Here is a 19,533-nt window from a genome sequence, read left to right as displayed (position 1 = left end):
ATTTTCCGATCCCGATGAAAATTCCTTTTATTCCTTATTGGTGAAAGCTTTCAAATCAGAACATTACCCCACCCTCCCCCGATAATAATAGGCCATATAATCGAGCCAAAATGAATAACCAAGTGGTTAATTTAGAAATATTGAATAAATTATAATGCAATTTTTCTAGATATTTTTAGTAAGATGAAATGTGGATGCGTGGAGAGAGAGGGCCCCATACCCACTCCAAAAATAAATAAATAAATAAATAAATAAATAAATAAATAAATAAATAAATAAATAAATAAATAAATAAATAAATAAATAAATAAATAAATAAATAAAAGCTGATTTAATGTTAAAATTTAATAAATACATTTAAAACTCCATGACGCTAACATTTCATCACTGATCTCCTTTAAAAGATTTTCTGAATTTTATTGATATAAATCCATTACTTTTTCCAAAAGTCATCACAATCTTTTGTCAAAAAACAAGCTTAGTGCCATATACAAGTTTGAGTTTCTTTAAAAGTTGCCCAACAAGTTGTAACCCTGTGTCCTTGACATGCTGTAATGACTTCTAGACTCAGGGTCATGGTCTTCCAACTTATGCTCAAATAGCAGGTACGTATTACGGGGGGTGGGGCTATGTAAAACGCAGAACGCCTATTTTTCCATATTAACTTTGACTTTGTTGATATATTAAGTGTAAAACAGCCCAAGCGTAGAAGTGGGCTCTAGAAAAATGGCTGTTGCCTCCTGTGTTGTTGTATTGTTGTATATTGATATAGTGGAAAGTTTATTCCTTTTCATAGGAACAAGGGCAAGCCAGAACACCCATTCATCCATGATTTTATTCACAGATTTACACACTTTCACACTCACCTCACCTATCCTCTTCGTGCTCGCTGGCACATAAGGCCCCACTTTCACACTCAGTGATATGATATTTATACAACATATGTACTTGACTTTTGATCTTTGCGTCCTGGAATCAATATGTTTTTTTTTTTTACCTGTTTAGTATCAGGTTGAAAGGTTAGTGACACTATTGAAATTGTGCACACCTATCACTGCTTTGACCTTGACCCACTGACCCCAGAATCAATAAAGTTGAACTAGAGATACTTTATATGTCAGGGCCCCATGAGACTGAGAGATGAAGTGGTACTTTTGTGATTGTGCTTACAACACATGGCCGTAGGAACCGGAGGGGGGGGGGTACCCTGAATTATTTTGCTGATATATATAGTATACAGTAGAAAACAAAGCTACTTTATGGATGTGCTCCCCTCAATAATTACTTCTAATGATATTTTTTTTTCTATTTGCTTGCTTGGTAGTGCCCCCCCCCCCCCCAAACTGAAAATGTGTGGATGTGCCCGCTCCCCCTCCAAACTGAAATTGCTTCCTACGGGCCTGCAATATATGAAACTTAGTTTAAGCCTATCAAAGTCCTTGATTTTAACCTTTGACCTTTTTGTCCTCAAAAATATATGCCTGATTCTTTAAAATTCCTCGATTACCACTTCTGTAATAAATTTAAGAATGGAGAGTAAATTCCCATAACCTCAACACCGTGAATTACAGACAACTCGATTAACATTAACTTTTTACCATCTGATACTAGTACTCAAATAATTAGGCGTTTCAGCTCCATTTTTAGCGAGTTTTTGATAGAAATGATAAATCGTAATTCTTCATATTGTGTCCATTGAAATCATTTACTCATTTATTTTATCTTTATGAAATAAAAAAACAGGGTGACCTGCAATAGGGATATTTGTCTATATTACATGTATCAACTTCGTCTTCACTTGGCTTGGACAAGTAAAATTTTCATAATGTATTCTTTTAAATATTTAGTACATGTATAATGCATCGGTAAAGTACAGGTAATTCCAGGTAAACCCCAGATGGAGATCAGACTATAATTGCTATCAAAACATATTTCACCCCTATTGTTCTATACCTAATTATCAAATGTGTGCAAAACGGGAACACACCCTCAGGACAACTTGGCAAAGGTCATGTGAATAGGAAATCAGACAGTGTAGCCTGGACTGGGAACAACTGAATAAAGGCTGCTCAAATCAGAGTGCACTGGAGGACTGTTGCTGAGTCCCTATGTTCCACCAGGGACCAAAAGGAACCATGATGCTGAAAGGAAAATTTCATATCATTAAAAACCATTTCATATTCATTCATTTATACTTGTAGCAATGGGGAAACAATCACAGCAAACTTTTGCAGGGAAAAAAATGTTATATACACATTAAAAAAAATGTGTGACTGTGTGTTGTACATTAATATGGATTAAAATTCATATTTTCTCTGGTGTCCATATAGCTTAACTCGGGGAGATAAAAAATAATGAGTCAATATAGTTTTCTCGTATCTATTGTTTAAAAGTGGGGGTTGGGGGGATAAAATTTAAAAAAAAAATCAATTTTATTTCGGTACTACCGATTTGATAGGTTTTCGATTTATTTTATTATGGTACGTGAAGATATACTTTGCTATGATTTGTCCAAATTATGCAGAAATATATGTAAAACCTCGGGCTAAAAAGTGCAGTACCCACATACAAGTGACTTACATTTTTTTTTTCTGTCGCATTTTGACTGAACGATCTGGAAATTGGAGAAGATAATGAAATGTGTACAACCTACATAAAAAGACGCTTTTCCTCAACGCTTTTCATCTTTCTCATGGAATCTCGTGCTAGAGTATAAATTGCACATTTGCTATTCTTTATCTACATCTCTGTAAAATTATTTTTTGAGAGGACACTTTTTAAGAGCAGAATGGTACAATAAAATAACATGCGAGTTATAATTTAAAAGTTATACAATTCCTTCAATATGCTAAAAAGTTTCTTTTCAAAATGGGGGGGGGGGGTTATAAGGGTCTTCTTAACTCATAAGTTTTATTTTCCACTTCAGATTATTAAATAATTCAGCAACTTTTCTCCAGGCCTAAAAAATATATTTTTTATGCAACTTTTATTAATAAGAGGACCTTCCAAGTGTTTGTGAAACGCCGATGTCCCAGTACGGCAGCTCATGGGGAAGGTTAATGTTTCTCAAATACAATTCAAACCCCAAATAAAGGTCAAGAGAGCGAAAACTGATACCCAAAGAAAGGTCTTGTCACACGGAATACATGTACACCTGTAAAATATGAAAGCTCTAGGACCAACCGTTCAAAAGTTATGGCCAAGGTTAAAGCTAAAAAAAATTGGGTCAAACGCCAAGTCAAGGTCAAATGAATAAATAAATAAATGGTGCCCAAGGAAACGTCTTGTCATGCACAAGGGATACATCTGTGAAATATAAAAGTCCTAGCACCAACCATTCAAAACTTATGGCCAAGGTTAGAGTTTTTCAAAAGTAGGCCAAACTCCAAGGTCAAAAGTCAAAAATATTTGTACCGAGGGAAATACACGAGGAATACACAGGTGAAGTATGAAAGCCCTAGCACCTACCGTTCAAAAGTTATGGCAAAGGTTAAGGTTTTTCAAAAGTAAGTCATACTCCAAGGTCAAGTTCAAAAGAACAAAAACATTTACCCATAGAAAGGGCTTATCACCAGGAATACACATGTGATGTATGAAAGTCCGAACACTACTTGTTCAAAAGTATATGGTAAAATTTTGCAAAAGTGCGTAAAACTCCAAAGTCAAGGTCAAGAGGTCAAATATGTTGATACCCAAAGAAAGGTCTTGTCAAAGGAATGTACAAATAAAATATTAATAATAATAAAGTTATATATAGATAAATATTAATAATAATATAGTTATATATAGATAGATATGAAAACCATAGCTCCAATCAATCAAAAGTTATGGACAAGAAAATGTTTTTGTGGACAAACAGATAAACAGATAGACAGGCGGATGGACAGAGCAAAAACTATATGTCCTAGAATCTTCGATAACGGGGCATAAATTTTTTTTACAATTCTAGTAACAATATGTTTTTTGATTACTACAGAGAGATAAAGCATGTATCTTGAATGTATTTTCAAGGGATAACAACATATTATTCACTTGTGAAGGGTTCAATGTATTAAGATTCTTGGTGTTAAATGATCGAGTGTTTCCAAAAACAGTTCTGTGTACAATTTAAGTTGTTATCTGTAAATAAATGTTTATGATGACTTTTTTCCCATTAATTTATCATATATGTTTTTTTTTTTTCATATTGGTATGAACATCATCATCAGGAATAAAGATGAATCTCAAGTTCTTTACACTTTTTTACCGTGTGTTTCCCTCCATATGTAACGGATGAATGTTTTCTCTTACAAGAGTTTCTATTCTCTTGAAACACAAAACAACAATTCAATTTGATTCAAATTTGTATTTTTAGTAACCATGGCAATAACGTCCATCAAAATTAAAAACCGATAAATAGAATTATGTATCTCAATGTAGTCGACTTATGTGTCAAGTTATATTGGAATTAGACCATAATTGTAAGAGGAGTAGCATTTTGAATATATTTCAGAGACATTTCTATTTTTAGTAACCATGGTAACACCATTCATCAAAATCAAAAACCGATATATAGAATCATATATCTTAGCAAAGTCTACTTGTGTGCCAAGTTACACTGAAATCAGACCAGAACTGTAGGTGGAGTAGCATTTTGAAATAATTTCACAGAAATTTATATTTTTAGTAATCATGGCAACACCGTTCATCGAAATTAAATATCGATACATAGAATTATGTATCTTAGTGTAGTCTACTTGTGTGCTAAGTTATACTGAAATCAGAAATCAGACAAAATCTGTAGGAGGATTAGCATTCGAAAATTGTGTACAAACACACAGACAGAGGGACGTCGGACACCTTACTGTCGCAAAAGATATTCTGGTTTCTGACTACAATGGCACGATGTAATAAAGATTCTGTGAAAGTCTAATTAGATTTTATTCAGTGGTAAAAGAGGAGTATTGTGAATAAGAGATGGGTACCATCAATTGTAAATAATGGACAGACAGACGTACGGACACCCTATCACAATATACTCCGCTTTTCGGGGGGGGGGGGGGGTAAAAAAACTAAAATGAAAAAAAAATTGTCCACTGTAAAACTTGGAATCCATATTGTGGCCCCGCCCTACCACCGGAGGTCCTGATTTGAATAATTTAGAACATACACTACCCCAGGATGCTTCCACGTAAGTTTCAGCTTTTCTGGCCCTGTGGTTCTTGAGGAGAGGATTTTTCCTATATATTTCAATGTTAAACTTGGATTCCCTATTGTGGCCCCGTCCTACCCCCGGGGGTCATGATTTTTAACAATTTAGAATCTACATTATCCCAGGATGCTTCCACATAAGTTTCATCTTTTCTGGCCCAGTGGTTCTTGAGAATGACCCCACCCATTTTGTCTTTTCTTGATTATCTCCCTCTTTAAGGCAAATTGGCCCTTAATTTATTTTAACAATTTAAAGTCCCCTTCACCCAAGGATAGTTTGTACCAAATTTGGTTAAAATTGGCCCTGTGGTTCTTGGGAAGAAGTTGAAAATGTGAAAAGTTTACAGACGGACGGACAACGGGTGATCAGAAAAGCTCACTTGAGCTTTCAGCTCAGGTGAGCTAAAACAGAAGTTTCTGTCGAGACTGTAGCTCTATTGGTTTGTACTTATAACAAAGGAAGAGAAAAGTAGCACTTGGGACTTGAAACTTTGCAACAGCAATAAACAGAAAAATGGTCCTTAATTTAGTCTCTTTTTGTGGCAAGATTGCAATCAGACTAAAACTGTAGGAGGAGTAGCCTTTAAAAAGAATTTTACAGAAATTTCGATTTTAGTTACCATGGCAACATCATCAAAATCAAAAACCGATAAAGACAATTATGTATCTTAGTGTAGTCTACTTGCATGCCATGTTATATTTAAAATCAGACCAAACTGTTGGAGGAGTAGCATTTTGAAAGTATTTCACAAAAAATTCTATTTTTAGTAACCGTAGCAACACCGTTCATCGAAATAAAAATCGATATACAGAATATATATCATAATGTAGTCTACTTGTCTACCAAGTTACGTTGAAATCAGACCAAAACTGTAGAAGGAGTAGAATTTTGAAATTATTTCACAGAAATTTCTATTTTAGTAACCATGACAACACCGTTCATCAAATTCAAACACCGACAAATAAAATTATGTATCACTAATATGACCAATTAATCAGAACTCTAAGAGTAAATGAAACAATTTAAGATAGATTAAAGTATTCTTAACATTATTTTATATGTAGATAAAGTAACTTAAAAACATTATTTGTGTGTATTTTCCCAAAGTAAGTAGTAAACAGTGATTTCTGTTCACTTGTACTTCATCCCCTTAGAACATTTTTTCTAGAGAAATATGGGGCCCATTTTACAAAAGAACTTAGGACTAAGATCAAAATTTAAATTCTGCTTATAGCTTTTAAAGTAACATTATATTGAAAATGGTTTTAATCTTTTGAAAAGGAATGCAGTAAAATATTTTTATGCTAGAAATTTTAAACAAAATTTTACAATCAACTTGAGTTTTTGGTCTTAGTCGCAAGTTCTTTTGTAAAACGGGTCCCTAAAAAAAATGTTCAAAACAATGAAATACGATTGAACAGAAATCAGTGGTATCCTTATGTTGAAAATGAACTAGATAGATTCAGTATGTTCACCTTCTGAGTTTAAGAGATAATTTTCAAAATCCAAACAAGTTTTTTGTCAGTGTTTAGAGCTTTCTTAACTTCTACGGGACAATATACTCAAACCTCGTTATCTTGAACTCCAGTCTCCATGGGACGAGAAAGATCTTCAAGATATCCAAGAATTCAAGATACAAAAGGAATATGTGGTCGGGACTTCCAATCACTCTGACAAATCCATGGTATTTGAGATGCAAGTGTTTGAAATTACAGGCAAAGCAAAACCATAATGCATTTTCCCACTTTCAAATGCAGAAGTGTGTACAAAAAATAAAACTCACTGTCATTTAATAACAATAGTTTAATATTGAATAACATTTCTTCAGGTCATCAGATAACCTGACATTACTGTCATAATTGTACTAAAACAGGACAAAGTCAGAACACATATAATTTACAGCAACCAATTCTCTCATTACAATTTGATTAACCACATCAACTTTTCTTCATACAAAAAACAGAAATTGATCAATTAAGAATAAGGAGTATTTTGATCACAAGTTAACATGTTCTATGTTGGAGGACAAAAACCTTTAATTGATTGCATCTCTCTGTGGAATGGTAGTTTTCAGGTGTATCAGTTTAACTTTAATGGATATCAAATTCACCTCCGTTACATTTGTATTCCCAAATAAACAAAATTATTTTATATCAGAAGAATGCCAGCACTTTTAATACATATTGAGCATCAATGAGCAAATAAATTTTACTTTAGCACTTTAGGAAAAATAAACACCAGTTGGCAAGTTTATAAATGCAGTTACAATATTTAGGAATGTTTATGTAAATTTGCATCATCTCCTTTAATTACAACTTCATGGCATCTATTGCACCTACTTCACGTGTATCCAGAAAATGTCCGCGTTAGGCTTAGTAGAGGGACAGTGACTAGAAATGATAACTAACCACAAATTGACAGGCCTAACATTTGCAATGCAATACAAAAATGCACCAGTACAGACATACATAGGAAGGCTTTGGTCAACTAGAACAGATGCATCAACACAGTTATACATGGTAATTACCACTTGGAAGTTTATAGCACTAGTGATGAATTATGCAACTTGTACAATTCATGTTGCAGAAAATATTTCTTTTCCACCATCCATGTCTCAACTAAAAATTTGTACAAAAATATTGCTAAGCTGATTTTCACCAGTTCACTGTTTCACAAGTGTCATTAGAAGAAACTGCTAACCTTCCAGGTGCACCACCATGCCAGCAATTTGTTAAATTATCCTAATATTCATTGCGTTAATCTTTACTCTGGAAGATATATAGGTTATTGGTAGCTGCTACAGCTAGGATGTTCTCTAGGGGATGCCAGGCTGTGTGGAGAATCTTTTTATTGAAATCTAGACAGTCAACATTTATCTCCTCTTTCTTACGTTTGCCACCGGTACACACTTTACGGGGTTTTAAAATTGTTCGTGGTTTCATGTTTTCTCTACACGCTTCCAGAGTTGTGTCCCTTTTGGCTTCACGATCAAACATTCTAAAGAAATTATTGTAAGATCCTGTCATAATGTGCCTGGAAAACAAAAGAATATGTGGATCAGATGTAGTTAAGTGTCCCAAAATCACCATAACAAGATGGCATGTAGAGATCCAATCTTAAAATTATTTTTAGGGATTCAAATTTCTAGTGCTTTTGTTTCGCATCATTTCAAAGTTTACACTTTACCTTAATAAAATAAAATTTACCTATCATCTCCACTCCATGAACATTCGAATTTGTCAAATATACAGTCATTTTCATACAGAGAACATAATTTACTCCTGAGGTACTCATGAACTTGATACGTTTCTATTGGCTTTGTTTCCATCAGCAAGTCCCAGACTTTGATGGACAAGTAGTCTCGTGTCACCATATAACGTCCATTATGACTAAACTTCACATCCGATATACTAGATATAATCTCAGAAAAAAAACTCCTATTGGTGGGGTCTTCTGGCTCCTCAAACACTGAAATATACATCATATTCATCAATTCTAATTTCTAGTTAGAAACAATCCATATGTACAGAATCACTCATTAAAACAGCAATTAGTATCCCAACAACAGAATAAAACTCTTTACGTTGATATGTGTTTACAACTGGTGAAATAACTTATGTAAAAAACGTCAATGACCTTAAATAAAAAAAACAATTTATCCAAATTTATACTACATATGTTATAGTTCATCAAAAACAAAAACAAAAAAAAATAAATAAATAAATAAAAAACAAATTGAGAGACTATAAACACATACATTTAGCATGTTTATCACATAATGCCTGCTCTCTCATATCACAAAGGCGTATAGTGCCCTTACTACTGCTGTAGACAAATAAGTTACATTCATGGGGATGAAATTCAGCAGCAGTTATCACTTCCGTTAGCTCCTCCATGTTGGCAGGTTTTATGTCCACAATATCTTTCAAAGTCAAGGACAAGAATTTTTAAATAACAAAAGAGCAGTAACTCTTCTTTTCAGATCAGCATTCTCATGAAGCTATTATTTTATCTAAATTCACTTTCAATTGTAAATGTTTCCTGTTAAACAATATTTAAAATGATTTTCATGGAAATTAACAAAACTGCAGTTTTCCAAATGTGTCAGGTCTACCAAGAAAATGTGTGAAAAATTGAAATGTCAGGTGCGTTATCTTTATATCAATCTAAAGGACTGATAACGATGTGGCTGTAAATACTGCAATCAATAGTGACGAAAAACACATTAACACAGGACAATCCCTCCCCCTCCAAAAATAGCATTAAAAGCCACAAATAACAATTCTGTATGTGTGAGGTAAAGGATACTGAAGCTTTGGTCTGTGACTTCTAAATGCCAAAGGTTAATACGGAGGTCATCCGCTGACAGGTATGTTTCCTGATCGCTGTTCACAGAGATTGAGTTGATGTGGTAAGTGTGGGCATTGGCAAAGATTCGGCGGGGACTGGCCTCCACCATCAGCTCCATGGGTTTAAAACTGGGCACCCTCAGGCTGGTCACATTATTGGGGTCCCTCATCAGCCCTGACTCATCCTTCAGGTTATACCCCTCAGGTCGCTTGTCTCTTTCTGTCACCTTCCACAACTTGATGGTCTTATCTAAAGTAAATGAAAGAAAAAGTGAGCAAACTCACATACCCGATGCTCCCACAAAACTTGACAATGAACACATAATGAATGGCATGGTGCACTTTAAATACACGGTATAATTTCTTGCAAAAAATCATGACATCAAAGCTTCTTGCACATGACATTCAAATCTTTGTCTGTCACAAATTTGATTGGGCTGAAGTTTCTCGATAAATAATTGAATCAAAATTTCTTGGTAATAAACAAATCTATACATTATGTCTGAAATACCTACAAAGTTTGAGGAAATTCTGTGCAGGAATTATGCTGACAAACTGTTATTTGAATTCCTCAGTGATTTTGATTTGTTAATGAGTGCAAGTCCATTTAAATTGTAAAGTGTAGTCATTTAAATTTGTTTATATACTGTAGTTATGAAATTATTAAAGGCAAAGCACTAATATGAGGTGTGTGTGTTGGAGGGGGGGGGGGGGGGGGGGAGGGGAAGGGAGAGAACTTTTTGCATACTTCAATCCAAGATTTTGTGTGTGTGTGTTGAATCTTTAATATTTTGATCTCAAAATCAATAGGGGTCTTTCAAGGTCATAAAATATTGCACATAAAATTTCATTAAAAAAGCTTATTCCAGTGGATTTCTTTATTATGTAGCTGGAAAGTTTATTCAATAATAGCCAAAACTCTAAGGCCAAAAATAATGAAATCAGAATTTCCTGGAAATATGTGTACTATGTATACACACTGTGTACTAAATATCTGCAAAGTTTGATGAAATTCTGTGCAGCGGCTTAAGAGGTGTTGCGTTGACAAACTGTTCATCTCTATATTCAAGATATGGCCAAAAATCTAAGTTGAAAAGTGCCAAAATTTCCAGAAAATAATGGAATCCGAATTTCCTGGCAATATGCATATCTACACACTGTGTCCTAAATATCTGCAAAGTTTGACAAAATTCTGTGCAACCGCTTAAGAGGAGTTGCGCTGACAAACTGTTCATCTCTATATTCAAGATATGGCCAAAAATCTAAGTTGAAAAGTGCCAAAATTCCCAGAAAAATAAAGGAATAAAATTTCCTGGCAATATGCACAACTACACACTATGTCCTAAATATCTGCAAAGTTTGAAGGAAATTCTGTGCAGCGGATTAAGAGGCGTTGCGCTGTCAAAAAAACAGGACTGACGGACCTGTCAAAAACATTTTAACCCCAATAACGCACGCAGACTTTCGCTTTACTACAGCATGTGTCATTGTAACTATCCAACTGTGATGACTTTTCTGTATTTTACATGCATAGAATTTTATAAATTTTAGCATGTTAAGATGGCTTTCTATTTTAGCATGTGAACTTGCACATTTTCCGAACACATTTTGGGCAATTTTCTGTCCTTGCATCATAAACTAAGGTCTATACTGTGAATAGGGCGAGATCTGCTGAAATTCTCAATTCTATTCTATGCCCCCCCCCCCCCTAAATGAATAAAATAAGAAAAAAATAAAAAACAAACAAAAACAACAAAGCACTGCAGATATTTTTACACTGCATTCTTGCTGGAGCTTGAATTTACCATTATTAAATAATTTCTGAAAATTGCTAGTGAATTTTGAATTTCGCTTGTAAATGCTTTTGCCACTAGCTTAAGTTTGCTTGTGGTAATAAAAGTTAATTTTGAACTCTGGGTAAAATACCTGCATATGCAAGTTCAAACTTATACATACATCCCTATAAAAGTTAAGGGCAGGAACTGAAAATTTCTTATTTTCTTGCTAAGGTCTCGAGGGATAACTCTGTCAAAAATCATCGGATCATGACCAAATTTTGAAGTTGACCTGCATATTCCCATGAGGTATGCATATGCCAAATTTGAGTTGAATGTGTTCAACTTTTGCCGAGATCATGAACGGTAAGTCAATGATGACGGAATGACAGAAAAAATGAGCAGGTAAACACTATATGTCTCCAGCCATTTTAAGGTGGGGGCATAAAAATATTCAAACTAACCATTAGTGGACAGTAAAAAATTGGCTGGATTAGATCTCTTTAACCATCGTATCTTGTTTATCTTCTCTTCAATCTCTAAACTTTTGAGGTAGTCAAACTCAGGCTCATGACTTTGAAATGTACTGTATACATTGTACTCTCCTCGTGGTGGTATGGCAATTTTTCCCTAAATAATATACAAATTTACAGCACTGTTAGTCTGCTTAAGATAAATTACCTGTAAATATACTTGATATGAAATCAATTGAAAAATCAAAATTTATTAAAATGATGATGAGTGCACTAATGACAATGCAGAGTATGCACTCAATGTTTCTTCACTTGACAAAGCCTTCAAAATAAAACATGAGAAAAACTATTTTAAACACTGGAACATGCACACACCAAAATTTTTTGGAATTAAGGAAAAATAACTCTGCAAAGATTTTTACCAACCAGAAAAAAAAATATATCTATGGAAGAAAAATAAAAGCAGATTGCTTTGCTTGAAAAAAATAGGAAATCATAAGACAGAAAGGCTGTTATAAAATGTACAAAATGATCCTAGGAATCGGATGCAAGTACTATTAGTACTTACGGCTTTATCTCGTTGGAAGATGACGACACGTCCCCCTTTATCTCCTGTTGCTAGTAAATCACCCGTGCTGTTGAACTCCACACAGGAAATTATATCAGCTGTAATGTCAAGATGCAACTTGTTAAGTACAATGTCATAATATGTGACACATTTAATCGACTTCAAGCATTCACGTAATTATATATTTCCTAGAAAATTCTAATAAAACACCACTAGCTTTATAGATTTGTTTTCTTGAGATCTTAGGCTCAAATATTCCAGCCCAACAATGACCTAAAATATAAATTGAGGGCATAAAACACCTTCAAGAAAAAATAAAATATTTTTTACAAAATGATCAATGTAGTCGATTTGCAATGGTCAAGTCAATTTCTTATTTGTATTGAATTAAATTTTTTTAAAGAAATATAAATTTTTGGATAAAATTTCAATGGGAATTTTCCTTTTTTTATTGTTCATATTTGTGTGCATGTAGTTGGGGCATTGATATAGTCAATTTAATTTAAATCCTTAAGAACTGCAAGCCGAAAATGTTGTTTTCAATATTAAAAGCTTTCAACTGCTATTGCATTCATAACTATAATTTTAAAACAGAAATTACAAAAAATCGGGAGATTTGGCATTGAAATTGTATAGCATATTTAGGGGGTCCAAGCAAAAAAAAAAAATTGGGAGAGTAAGCAGATCTGCTACAGAAATCTTTCAAAACCCCTTGCCATAAAACCCTCCTATTTTCAGAGTTTGAAAGTCATGTTTCTCATATTCAAGGAAAATGTGTCAAAGGTATCCTTCATTGCCATAATGATTTTTGAAAGAAGATCAGATAGATTTAGTAAAAAAAAAAATCTTTCAGTTCACTCTTGAGCAGCATAAGATTTGATTTTCTCCGAAAGGTGGGTTGTGTCCAGTCAAGACATTACTAACATAAGCCACATAAATATGCTGAAACCCAGTCTTTATATCCATACTGATGTGGCAAAGTTTCATTCAAATCTTATCGTATTCTTAAACTAATAAAAAGACAGTTACTTATTTATGAATATGCCAGTAATTTATTCAAATCATATAATACTTGCTACCTGCCGCTTGGGTCAAAAAGTTTATCCTTTGGTGTTCGTATACCCGATAAATATTTTTCAGATCTCATTTAAAGATGACAAGTAAACTATGTACTCTTTTCCAGAAAACCTTTTAGTTAAATTTTTGCTACTGGAAAAGCACGGGCCCCCGCTTTCCGGAAATGAGCACTTGATGTAAGAGATCGTTACCTTCAGTGACATCTTCAGTTTCTATGGCACCCTTCACTTGCGAGAAGCACCATTGAATATCTCCACCATTTCCTTCAAATATATAGAGAATAGTTGCTCTAGCTTAAATGTATGAATTTAGCGCAGTAAATTACTTCAAAAATAATAAACAATCTTTCAATCGTGGGGGTCAATGCAAGAAAAAAATCTTACCTGCCATGATAAGCAAATACTAAGTTGATAAATAAGACAAGACACCTCATTCAATCCCATTTACATCTCCTTACATTGCAAATTTCATTATATTCGACATGGATGATACTAGATTTTATTCAGTCGCTATTTTCCCAATTCAATATGGCGCACTCTTTCCGAGCACTCAGGCGTGACGTCATGCACATTTGGAATTTTGGGTAGAGACTTCCGCATTTACCTCAGGGCAAACTCAAGGGTAAAACTCGAAATCTGAAATATTAATATGTCTTACGAATTTTATTTATTTCATTTAAAGTCTAAATTAACATGCTGTTAGTTATATACGATAGACCTAGGTTTCTTGTAAGTTATTACATCAATACACCAGCTTCGCGGATCGTCATTAGCACAGCACTAGATATCAAGGTTATTCCTCTTTGTACAGTGCTCGATCAGCATCAGAGCCATTAATATAATTTGTCTAAATTATTAAAAAAAAAAAAATCTTTTCATTATTCACTCTTGCACAAGTCTTGACGAGATATATAAAGGTAATTTATTTATTTATTTATTTATTTATTTATTTATTTATTTATTTATTTATCTTTGTTGACCCAGGTGACAAACAGGATACTGAGAACAGTCTACGAACTGGTAAATGTATGAATTGTTATATAACTGAATTTATTGAACACAAAATTTAAACAATAAATTATCATATTGTAAATTTTGTACTTACCTATACACGGTATATATTCATTGGAATATTAGACTGTTGAATGTTGCTTTTGGGGTGATTGTACTTTTAATCCGATGTTTTGTACATAAAAAATTACCCTGTTTGTGTTAATGACCTTTAAATGAAATAACAATTCTCTAACATTAAAGTGACAAATACGTACTGCTGCATTGGCAGAATTCCCAGTAGGAAGTTTTCTTTTCCGTGTTTTTCTTTCTTTCTTTCTAATGTAAAAAAAGTCTTCAAAGAAAAAAATGATGAAATTTGTTAACTTAGGAAATTTTTTTTTCTAATTAAAGAACACACACAAATCTTGTGGTATATTTGATAAAACTTTTTATTTATATTGATGGACGTCTTGTCATTATTGCCAAGAATAGAAAATTTTCTATATTAACAAACAAGCAAACAAACAAACAAATGCTACTCCTCCTTTCTCTTTAGCTTTTCACTTCTCACCTTGACAAAGTTTGAATATCGATGTCATGCTAAAATACCATGTGACGGATCAATGAATTTTCCACTTTTCAAGTGCCCCCAGATTCCTATCGAATCCAAATCAAATGCGCCATCATTCTTAGCCCTAAGGCCATTCCAAGTTTTTTCTCTGTTTAGCGTCCACCCATCTTTCAAAATCCTACCTACCTATTCGCAAAAAACACACAAGCCAAAAAATAAAAACACAGACTTTAAAGTCAATTATATTGTCGAAGGATATAATTTCATTAAGATTTTTTTCTTGTAAAAATATTTACCGGTATTCTTTTGCAAAACTAAGGTATAAATTGCTTAAAATATACCTAATACGACATATTGTAGACAAATTTGTAGAACAATTGAAAGAACTCAAAGATTTCAACCAGAATAATCAATTTTAGGACTCCTGATTTTGTTTATTTTTTCTGATATGGGGTGTCAGAAACCAAGGCGCACGTGGACGCTAAACATAGAAAAAAAAACTTGGAATGGCCAAATATAGCACCTGGACCTTTGACACAAATGTCCTCATAATTCTGGCAGGCATATGCAGGTGATAGTGGAATATTGCTACATAAATAAGGGAAGCTGACGATAGAAAAGTTAAAGTCATCCCATTTGTCGTACAGTTTACCTTCGTTTTTAGTTGGCCCTTATCCTCTGTAGTCAGCAAAACATCCAAATATGAAACAGATGTAACAGACTGTCCGTTTTTTTATAATATTTTATATTGAAAAGTATACACATGTAAATAGTGATGGGATGTCCGTAGGTCCTTCCGTTACATCAAAGGGTAGCCACCCATTATCCGTAACTCCTCTTACACCATTGAATGCAATTCAATGAATTTTTTACAAAATCTTTATTACATAGTGGCATTATGCACCTCCTTTTTTAGGTTTCGATCTTACACGTATTTGGAGGTTTTCCGTGGCAAAACATGGACGCTGCCATTTTTTTTTTTAATTTTGGGGTTACCCTTCTCTTATCCGAAACCCCTCCTTTACCACTGAATAAAGTTTAGACATTCATAGTATCTTATTCTATACCGTTATTGCATGCCTTCGCTATCTCTCAATTTACGTTTCGATCAGACCGATATTTGGGTTTTCCATAGCAAAACATGGACTTTGCCATTTTTGTGCTTGATAAAGGGGGTACCCATTTTGTTAATGCAACACCTCCTAAACCCCTGAATGAAATTCAATGAGACTCTCACAGAATCTCCTTTACATACTGCCAAGAAATGCACTTTGCCATTATACTCATATGGGAGCGGGGGTGTCATTTTGTGAGAGTTCAGTACTCACCGTACCTCTAGTTTTATTTTATTGTGGTTAGTTTATGATTTGTATGAATGGGGCGATCATATTATAGATTTACCTCTACCAATTGTATTTCTTCAAAGTCCCAGGCAAGTTAATGAACGCTTCCTTTAGCAACTGGTGGGCAAAGTAGCAAAATGTTTTTCTAGAAGTTACATGTATACGAATGACTTATAATATATAGCAAGATAAACTAAGAGTACGAAGCGCACCTACTTTTGAATGGTAGTGTCTTTTTCTAATTTAAGGACATACGCAACATAGTTTGAACTTTATTGTCTTTTTCCCTGGAGTTGAAGAGTTCCAATACTTGAAGGACCTGTGTGTTACTCTTTCAGTGTCTATTTATGGTGTTGTACACATCTTCTAAAGCATGCAAGTTTGGAAGAAAATAACATCTAAAATATATGTTTAGTAATTTTTGTATATTTTTCTTTGAATTTCACAAGAATTTACATCAAGTTATATCTTTTCAAAACCCCTGGTAATGCATGCTGATGTTTTGTCTACGAACATCTGATGGAACTATAATTTCAAAATAAGAATATCTTGAAAATTTATCAGTACGTAAGGTACGTTGCGTATGTCCTTAAAGCTGGAATGATAATTTGATAAATACTTTATGTATTGATTGAAAATTAGACAAAGACACTAGGAGGATAGGATGACAATGCTGTATGAAGTTAACTGCCTGGTCAAAGATCAGGTAATTGTGCTCTGAATATGCAGCTTATTGTGTATGTGCTTTATGGAATGTACAAGGTAATTAAGTAAAATCAATATCGACATTTCCTTCCACATTTACTTGTTTGACATTTGACAAAGATTTTCAGTTCATAAAATCATTTAGAAGTAAGATTTCTTGATGGAATAATTGCTCTGATTAATGCGACAAGTCACAGGGGTGGACCGATAAAACTTTTCATCTGGCATTAATGCACAATTAGCCGAATGCGTTGGTGGACCTATTTTACTTTCTTTTCTGTGATTTTAGTAGACCATAGTGTACACTTTGTAACCATATGCTGTACAGAAGTAAAACAGTGAAAATAATATGACGCCAAAACAAAACTTTATTATTCTAGAATTACTGACAATTTGCTTTTATAAAACACTGTATTGAATTTGAATATCCATACATCAATTTAGCAGTTTGGTACAAATATCTACGGACATTTGCAGACATGCATAGTTCAAATGTTCATAATGCAGATGCATAATACAAGACAACTCCATCATCAAACAAAGGCACATCTTCACCATCATACAACACACAAAGAAATTTAATACAATATCTCTTGGCATGAAATGTACCCCTTTTTGGTGCACTTCATAATTCAGGGTCTCTAACTTTGTCAGAATCGGATCAAAGCAAGAATCCACCACTTGTCTTCCTATCATGTGACTGAATTTAATACGCTTTTTGCTTTAGAGTATTTTTCCAAATAAAAAAAATCTTAAAACTCACCCTACTATACAAAACAGGACGTTTACATGTAATGACTTTTGATTTTGGGTATATTAACTCTTACATTACAGGTTGATCACATGTTTAACATGGCAAGGGTTCTTTATCATGGAAATTAAGAAAACTCTAGATTTCGTAGAAGTCACATTTAAAAGATCCAAGTCTCTCATTTATCATTGCTATCAAAACTAAAAGTACTGTGAGCACTGAGCTCACAAACTGATACCCCCACTCCCTTGTGAGTATAATGGCAAACTGCGTTTCTTGGCAGAATGTAAATGAGATTCTGTAAAGTTCCATTTAATTTCATTCAATGGTTTAGGAGGAGTTGCATTAGCAAAATGGGTACTCCCTTTATCGAGTATAATGACCATGCTTTGCGATGGGAAACCCCAAATATCTGTCCGACCAAAACGTAAAAAAAGGTCACAATGGCACCACAGTTTATAAGAAAGATTCGGTGAAAGTCTCCTTAAATTTTATTCAGTAGTATAGGAGGAAACGCGGATAAGAGATGGGTACTTCCAATGTTATATAAAGAACAGTAATATCCATGCTATGCTATGGGAAATCCCAAATATTTTTTCGACGGAAACGTAAACTATGTGATGCACAATTACACTATGTGATAAAGATTCTGTGAAAATCTCACTAAATTGCATTCAGTGGTATAAGAGGAATTGCGGATAAGAGGTAGGTACCCCAAATGTTAAAAAAAGAATAACAAAGTCCATGTTTTGCTGTGGGAAACCCCAAATATTTTTTTCGATGGAAATGTTAAATATGAGGTGCACAACGACACTATGTAATAAAGATTCTGTGAAAATCTTATTAAATTGCATTCAGTGGTGAAAGTGGAGTTGCGGATAAGTGATGGCTACCCTAGAGCGTACCAAGGACTCCGATCGAAACTTAAAACAAGAGATGCACAACGGCACTATGTAATAAAGATTCTGTGAAAGTGGAGGAAATGCGGATAAGAAAAGGGTAACCCCCCCCCAATATTATAAAGGAATGACAATGTCCCTGTTATGCTACGGAGACCCCCAATTTTTGTTCGATCATTTTTTAATTAAATTGTATTTAGAGATGTAAGAGGAGTTGCGGATAAGGAAGGCTACCCCACGTGCAACGGACGGATGGACAGTGTGTAACTGCAATCACCCAATCACCCCTCCCCTACTTTTTAAGAATGGAGAATAAACAGGCAAATGAGGTCCAGATAGAGTACTAGGCACGCATTAAGTTTGAAATCTAAGAAATATCAAAAGATTTAGTACATTTCTCTTTCCGTGCTTGAACTTTCAGTAAGGCTTGACATTCTCGGCCATACATAATTAGCGTCTCTCAAATAGTGACCTAGATTCTCATTGGTTGCCAGATTAGCTCATCAATACTGAAATTTACACAGCTTTTCATTCACGGGTGAAATACGCATGGGATAAAAATTGTTCAGACGTCAACGAGTGACGCAAATTAAAGAACCAATTACATTGTTTCTTACAGAAAAGGTGTGGCTTACGTCATCTCATTGTTTGTTAACAACAATCTAAAGTTGCTAATGCTATTGATTTCTTAACCAATGAGAATCTAGGTCACCATTTGAGAGACTCTAATTATGTATCGCCGAGAATGTCACGCCTTACTGAAAGTTCAAGCAGAAAAGAATATTGTACTAATGAAAGACTTAATCATTGTTTCATGTTGTCCCTTTTTCAACAAACCT

At 34.0% G+C, this 19,533-nt stretch overlaps 1 protein-coding gene across 1 annotated transcript; it reads right to left on the bottom strand.

The window, feature by feature from the left end:
- Positions 1–6,976: 6,976 nt before the first annotated feature.
- Positions 6,977–14,004, bottom strand: LOC133193847 (serine/threonine-protein phosphatase 2A 55 kDa regulatory subunit B alpha isoform-like). The gene is made up of 8 exons (XM_061329773.1): positions 13,817–14,004; positions 13,625–13,696; positions 12,357–12,454; positions 11,780–11,945; positions 9,500–9,790; positions 8,949–9,113; positions 8,398–8,659; positions 6,977–8,224 (listed from the first exon to the last, which is right to left on the bottom strand). The coding sequence occupies exons 1-8, from the start codon at positions 13,821–13,823 to the stop codon at positions 7,948–7,950; spliced, it is 1,338 nt and encodes a 445-aa protein (XP_061185757.1). The 5' UTR covers positions 13,824–14,004; the 3' UTR covers positions 6,977–7,947.
- Positions 14,005–19,533: the final 5,529 nt, after the last annotated feature.

This window comes from Saccostrea echinata, unplaced genomic scaffold (assembly GCF_033153115.1).
Source record: "Saccostrea echinata isolate AGI-Se365-2 ecotype Australia unplaced genomic scaffold, CSIRO_AGI_Sech_v1 ptg000001l, whole genome shotgun sequence".
NCBI classification, from domain to species: domain Eukaryota; kingdom Metazoa; phylum Mollusca; class Bivalvia; order Ostreida; family Ostreidae; genus Saccostrea; species Saccostrea echinata.
The sequence above is the reverse complement of the archived record's forward strand: the minus strand, read 5'-3'. Positions and strand labels throughout refer to the sequence as shown.

Excerpts from the sequence above, each read along its gene's own strand:
- LOC133193847 (XM_061329773.1), bottom strand. Across the intron at positions 9,791-11,779 it reads TTTTTTACTGTCCACTAATG|ATAAGACCATCAAGTTGTGG; the intron begins GTTAGTTTGAAT and ends CATTTACTTTAG. Across the intron at positions 8,660-8,948 it reads ATGTGATAAACATGCTAAAT|TGTTTGAGGAGCCAGAAGAC; the intron begins GTATGTGTTTAT and ends TGTATATTTCAG.